Source organism: Papio anubis, chromosome 16 (genome assembly GCF_008728515.1).
Source record: "Papio anubis isolate 15944 chromosome 16, Panubis1.0, whole genome shotgun sequence".
In the NCBI taxonomy this organism is placed as follows: domain Eukaryota; kingdom Metazoa; phylum Chordata; class Mammalia; order Primates; family Cercopithecidae; genus Papio; species Papio anubis.
The window spans coordinates 1-7,240 of NC_044991.1; the positions used below are offsets into that span (position 1 = coordinate 1).

At 51.7% G+C, this 7,240-nt stretch overlaps 1 protein-coding gene across 1 annotated transcript; it reads right to left on the bottom strand.

Moving 5' to 3' along the window:
• Positions 1–1,378: 1,378 nt before the first annotated feature.
• Positions 1,379–3,487, bottom strand: LOC101010633 (acrosin). Its single transcript, XM_031656125.1, has 3 exons — positions 3,372–3,487; positions 2,260–2,463; positions 1,379–2,041 (listed from the first exon to the last, which is right to left on the bottom strand). The coding sequence occupies exons 1-3, from the start codon at positions 3,446–3,448 to the stop codon at positions 1,579–1,581; spliced, it is 744 nt and encodes a 247-aa protein (XP_031511985.1). The 5' UTR covers positions 3,449–3,487; the 3' UTR covers positions 1,379–1,578.
• Positions 3,488–7,240: the final 3,753 nt, after the last annotated feature.

The window sequence follows — 7,240 nt, forward strand, 5'->3', positions numbered from 1 at the left end:
GGGGATTTCTTTAAGACTTGGGCTTATGGGTAGAGAATGTGTTTGCAAAAATGAAAAAAAAAAAAAAAAACCAGAAACAGAGCTATCCTATTAGGTTTATGGGAATTCCAGAACAAAAAAGGTTTTGCATGGCATCCAAGATGTAGCTAGGAGACTACAATCCTTCTGAGTAATAGAATAGGACAGCAATGACTGGCAGTGGGGACCCTGAGTTCAGCCTCCCAGGACCACAGGGACCCCCAAGAGCTGTGGACATCGACAGACAGGGGACAGAGCATGGCAGGTGAGGGGGCTGCACAGAGGCCAGGGCAGAGCCATGGGTATCGGCAGCTGGAAGAGAGGCTGTCCCTCCAGGCCAGAGGGGATGGCCATGTGTCAAGCAAGGCCAGTGAGAACAAGGACAGCTGGGATGAGACTCCCTTCCCTGAGGGACAGGAGAGGTGACAAACCTGTCAGAAACTTAGACCACCTCCTCAGAGAAGGAAATAAGAGTTAAAGGAAGAATCCTCAAATTATTGATTTTTTGTTGTTACCCAAAAAAGGCTGCGTTTTAAACTCAAATGACTGAATTGCCTTGAATTAAGAAGCCTCATTATCCATTATCAAGGAAAAAAAGAGATGGAGAGCTAAGTTAATTTCAGTCACATCTTCACATCTCTACTGTGACTGGATAAGGACTCACCACTTATGGAAAACTGGAAGCATAGGTCACATGCAGAGATCAAGTCCTACTGAGTCTTGTCCTGCTGGCAAAACCTTGCCACCCACTGCTGCGATTTAATGGGGTAACCTGTTGCTTCTGGGATAAACAGTATCTCTAGTGTGCCTGAGAACGTGGGGAGAGGTGTCTGGGACTTCTCTGACCACGGAGTCAGTAATGACAATTTGTTCTAGGTCACACCTGGGGCCCTCCATGAGCCTGGTCTGGTATGGAAGAAATTCCCCCTACTCTCCTAGAACTCATCTGGTGTCAAGTGTGTTAGGTAGTGTTGGATGGACAAGAGATCTTCTGGGAGCCAGGGGAAAGAGAGACAGCTTGGTTACAGACAGAGGTCTAGAGCGGCAGCTACACCCATCTTGAATGGAGAGGTACCTGGTGGACACTCCAGGAAGCCTGAAATAGAGGAATGCCTATGACCCACAGAAAGCCACACCGACCACCTGTCCCCTTCCCAGTCTACAGAGCAAACGTCAAGTAACTCGGATGGAGAGGGTACATTTGGTGCTATGACTGCCCCAGAGGCGGCTGCTGATGGTGACAAAGACAGCCTGGAAGCAGGAAGGCTGGGCCCTGGAATCACAGGTGTCAGGAAACGTTCAGTTTGGAGACATCTGATCCAGCCCTTCCATTTCCAGATGAGGAAACCGAGGCCCAGAGAGTGGAAGGCGCTCTCATACAGCCACATAACCTTATCTGGAGCTCTTCTCCAAAGGCTGTTTCAGGGTTGCTCCTTGTTTCCAGGGTCCAGCAGCTTGGGCCCCGGGTGCCAAATACAGACACAGCCTCAAGCCCATTCTAAGCAATGCTGCAGTTCTGCCTGCACCTGCCATCAGTCCTCCTGTAGAAAGCAAGACAAGTCACCCATCGTGTGACCTGGCACAGGGGACTATGGAAGGCCACAGTGATGTATCTACATATAGCGCCGTGAGGAGGATGAAAGTTGCTCGGCTGGGTGTCAACAAGTGACCACTGCACCTCAAAGACCACCAGGAGAATGGCCAGCAGCGTCCCCTCTTGGAGGTGCTCCCATACTCACCTTTCTCTTCTATATATCCCCAGCCAGCCACCCAGCAGATCTGGGGGCCTCTGGGGAGGCCTGCCTTAAAGTGGGGCAGGCAGCCCGGCCCAACGAAACGCCCACACGAAATGGGAGGGGTGATCTTCACGAGGGCAATGTCGTTTCCCTCTGTTGCAGAGTTGTATTTTTCGTGAATGATGATTTTCTCCACATATCTCTCTTGCAGAGGTGCCTTTACTGGTTTATTGTTCCCGTATGTAATTTCCTTTGCTCCGAAAACCAGTCTCCAGTCATACACTTTACTGTGGGCACAAAGGTAAGCCAGGTCACAACTGGTTGGACAAAGCCTGGTGACAGTGACCCTCAGGGCCTTCCCCTAGCAAAGGTCTGGACCAGCCCCCAGAGTCTGGCAGCCACTTGACCCAGAGCCCCAGGGAGACTCTGCACAGCGTCCCTGGGGAGCACCCCTCTCTGAGAAGAGCCGTTCTGAAGACCTCCCTCTGTGCATCCCTACACGTACTTTTTGCCAACGAAGCAGTGAGCAGCCGTGAGCACCCATCGCGAATTCAGCAAGCTGCCTCCACATGCGTGGTACCTGTGACTGCCGTACGTGAAGATCTGGAGGCTGACCATCCAGGGCCAGGCCCCATGCTGTGCAGCCTTCCCGCCAACAATGCGGACACCACCTTGTGGGTTCTGCCTGAACCGTAACCCACAGGGGCCACTGGGGAGAGACCAGGACACAGTCAAACCTAGCATGAGCACAGCCTGTCCTTGTAACTCCACAACTGAGGGGAAGCAGGGACATGGGGTTGGGAAGGCGGGAAGAGCTTCCGGCTTCTGGGAAAGCAGGGGCAGCCTGGGCTATGTAGGACCCGCAGGGTCTAGGAAATGGTTCTGGGGCCACGACTTCTCCCGTCTTGTGGGCGCAGTCACAGATGGAGAAAGAGGAGGCCGCAGGAAGCCAGGACAGGCTGTATGGGCCCTGAGGGATGGCCCGTCCCTGGGCAGAACAGAAGGGTAGAGGTGGGGATGTGGGACCTGGGGATAGAGGGGTGTAATGGCCTGAGGTCTCTATAACCAATCCTGGCTCGGAGACTCAGGGAAGAGTCAGGTGACGAAGGAGGTCCTGGGGCTGCAGAACTGGGCTGACAGTGATGGGAAGAGGGATAGTAGCCAGGGGCAGATACTGTGGCCCACAGGTGTAGGGGTACACTGAGAAAGGGAGGTCTGGGAGGGAGGTTTGGGAATCAGGACACAGGGAAGCAATGATAGCTTGGGAGGAATGGAGTGAGGAGAATGGAAGGGATGATATCTCTAAGCAGCAGAATGGGTTGGGAATGGGGGAATGAAATAGTGGGTCATGGGGAGTGGGAGAGGCACAAGGACCCCGAGGTGCTGAGGGGTCCATCTCTGGAGGAAACCATGAAAGCTGAGGGTCTGGGGGCTCCAGGCTGCTGATTGTGGGAGCAGGGGGGTCCAGGTTAGGGATGTGGGTCACAGGAGCTATGAGACCCAGGGACTGCTAAGGCCCAAGCCCAGTCTCCTTTTCCCTAGCCCTGGACAGAGGGAGTCAGGGTGGGACCTGCTCCTCAGAAGATCCTTCCCCCACCAAGGTGCCCTGACACTTACTCACACGTGCCGTTATCTTTAGCAGCCACGGACACTGCCAAGACCAGCAGAATGGCAGTTGGTAGCATCTCAACCATACTCCGGGCGCTGCCTGACCTGAGAGCCTAGTGACCTCACAAAGCTCCGTGGCTGCCTGGCCACTCAGCAGGGGTGACCTCCCACCCCACCCCCAGCAGTCGAGCCAGGTAAGAGCCCTTCGCCTTAACTGGTTTGTGCCGAAGAGACGTCCTGCCTTCCTGCATAGGCTCCCCCTGCACCAGGATGATGGCGGACTCCCGTGCAGCCTCATTCCCTCTGTCCCAAGGCCAGGGTCTCCATTCCCAGTTACTCTTGTGAGGTCCCCACATCACCCAAGGCTCTGGCTTTGTGCAGGTTCGGGGTCTGCCTCTCAGGTATGCTGTAACCACTGCAGACTCACAGACTGAGGAGCGGCTCAGACCTTCAGTGATGAGACAGTGCAGCATGTTTGTGGATCAGAGGAGTCGGGGTCAGCAGATTAATTGATCCTTCATTGCTGTTGGGGAAAATTTCTTTTCCTCTTCCAAGTGCATGCTATCAACACACTTTTCCAAGAGCCATTTTGAATTTCCCTAATTTACAACTGCAAAGCCCACCTTCTTGTCCATTGCTGAATATCATAAGGTCTCCTATCATCCTGAGTGTCTCCAGATTGCCTTTCTGTGACTGAGGTGGAGCAAGGTGTTTTGTTTTCTCCTATCCTTGAATGTCAAGAGTTTTCGTCACAGCTACCTGAATATCATGAAGCATCATTTTTCCCATCTGATTGTCAGGAACTAGCATCTCACCTACCAGAGTGTGACAAAAGCCTATTGCAAATGCCTGAATGTTAAAACCTTTTCCATCTCCTGCAAGTGTCAGGAGGTCATACTCCTACCTGCCTGAAGGCAGTTTTACCTCTTCCACCTGAATGTAGGATCTCAACCAGCCTGAGGGTCAATAGGTTCCACGTCACCTAAGTGGGTGTCAGAAGGTCCCATGTCTCCAACCTGAGTGTCAGGACATCTCATCTCCTCTTCCTGTGTTGAGTTTTCAGATTATCAGATGATCTTGATTTTTCTATTTTCTCTAACTGAACGTCATACTTACGACATCCTCAAATGAATGTTCAGTAGGTCTCATATATATCACCTAGTATCAGGGAGTGATCACCTCCTTCCTTGAAAGCAACAACTCTGTTTTTCCACTTCAATGCCAGAGGTCCGCATTGCCTCCACCTACAGGTTAAGAATTCTCATCTACACCACCCAAGTGTCACCTTGTCGCATTTTCTCTACCTGAAAATCAAGAGGTCTTACATCTTCTAGCTGAATGTCCAGAGGTTGTATTTTACCTCTATGAATATTCTGAAGTCTTTACTGGCATACTGGAGGTTGAGACCCCATTGTTCTTATCTGGGTGCCAGGGCAGCCCACCTCTCACTTGAATATAGTCTCATATCCCTGTCTAAGTGGCATGGAACTTTCATCTCCTCTGCCAGAGTATCATGAGATCTCCTCTATTCTGGGTGTCCAAAGTTCTTGTCTCAACCTCTTGAGGTCTGCAGGTATTCTCACCTCTTCCTGGTTGTCCGGAGGTCTCATCTCCCTTACCTGAGAGTCGTGAAACCTTCTGTCTCCTATATGCCCTACCTGGTCAAGACACTTTATTTCCTCCATCTGAGTGTCAGGAGATTTTTTTTACCTTTGTGTCAGGTAGCCTCACTGCCTCTAGCTGAAGGGCAGGAGGTCCTATGTGATGACTTGTATGTGAACAGGTTTCAGCTCCACTGCTGAGTGTTAGGAGGCCTCACTTATTTTAACTGAGCATCAAATTGTGTCCGATAACTAACCAGAAAAAGACTTTGGAAATACAATTCAAGAAATGGCAAGAAGAATTCAAGAAGTGGGCCCAAGTGCAAACAACGTTCATGCCTGTAATCCCAGCACTTTCAGAGGCTGAGGCAGGAAGACCACTTGAGCTCAGGAGTCCCAGATCAGCCTGGGCAACATGGCAAAACCCCGTCTCTATAAAAAATACAAAAATTAGTCAGGTGCGGTGGCGCCTGTGTCCCAGCTACTCAGGAAGCTGAGGCAGGAGAATCATTTGAACCTGGGAGACAGAAGTTGCAGTGAGCTAAGATAGCACCATTGCACTCCAGCTTGGGCAATGGGGTGAAACCCCGTTTAAAAAAAAAAAAATTAAAGTTTTGACTGTTAAAGAAAATATTATTCAGGTTTTTTAATGGATAGCACCTATTTCTTTATAAATATTTAGGAGGTATCAATAACAAAGTCTGAAGACCCAATGTCAATGTCTAAGACCATTATGGTTTGACTCTGCAAATCTTACCCACTTGATTCTAGAAGGGGCTGCCAGTCATTGTGCCTGCCCCTGGCTATAGTGATGGTTGCAGGAAAAGTACCTGGCCCAGCCCATTTAATTTTCTCATTTAATCTAATGGAAGCAACAGACATCTCAACTCAGAGTGACTTTGTTTGACCTTCTTCATGCTGTTCCAAGAGCAAAGGAGAGATGGGTGACAGGTCTGGGGCCAGAAGGTGGGGTCCCATCCGAGGGCATGGTTCAGGCTGAGGCAGAGTGCCCAGCCCAGGGGGCAGGATGGGGGCTTCCCCTCAAACTCCTCCCTGTTCTCTGCTTCCACCCCAACCCCCAGGGACCCCTCCAGCTCATCCCAGCCATTCTCGCCAGTTCCTGCTCTCACCCTAACCACCTTGCTGCCTCTGGGCCAGCCATACCCAATTTCTAGTCCCCATTACTTATTTACCCGCAATCCAACTCCCCACCCCAGTTTTTCTCACCCTGATCTCCAATCCCTTCCAGCCCCTAATCGCCTATTCTTCCGTTTCCTGTCCCCACCGCCCTCTGTGAGGAGCAGAAACCTTATCCATCCGTCCTCAGTGTCCAGCCAGCCAGGAAGGTAAGAAGATCCCAGAGGGAGTCAGAACGGTTGAGGCAGTGAAACCTTGAGGGCCAAAAAGGGGTGGGTTTCGGGTCTTCACCCAGGGCCAGCCCAGGGTGGCTGCTTAAGCAAATGATATTCCACATGCCAATGGAGAAGGACGAAGGCCCTTTGAGGCTATGGATGATGACAGCTTGAAAACCATCCTCAGGCTGGGCAAGGTGGCTCACGCCTGTAATCTCAGCACTTTGGAAGGCTGAGGAGGGTGGATCAACGGAAGCCAGGAATTCTAGACCAGCCTAGGCAGCAAAGTGAGGCCCCCATCTCTACCAAAAAAAAAAAAAGCCAGGTGTGATCGCCCATGGCTGTGGTCCCAGCTACTTGGGAGGCGGAGGCAAGAGGATCGCTCGATTCCAGGAGGTTGAGGCTACAGTGAGCCACGATCTTGCCACTGTATTCCAGCCTGGATGACAGGGTGAGACCTTGTCTTAAAACAAAACAAAAGCAGCCTCCATGTCCTGGCCTGGCCCCAAAGTTGTCCACAGGTCTTGGGAGTGGCTGGGGGCGGCCAGCCCACAGGAAGAGCAGAGGCCACACAATTCCAAATTTTCAACATTTCCTAATCTTCATCTCATTTTTGGATTAGAAACTGAGGCCATCATAAGGAAAGGGCTGCACAGGAAGTCAAGGAGGGGGGCCATGCAAGGGTCTGAGTGTGGGAGCAGGGGGCCCCTGACTCGCTCTAGGCCTGAGTGTGCGGCATCAGGAGGGTGGGTCTCCCCAGGCTGCAGATGGAAACCTGGGTCTCCACAGGGGGACTCGGAGTCTGGGACTAGTGGCACTTCTCCACGGTGCCACTGGCCCCCACTCCCCTGGCGAAGCAACCCCAGTACTGCATGCATTGTCATTCTATCATTCAAGCAATACGTAACTGAACGAAGTACCGATA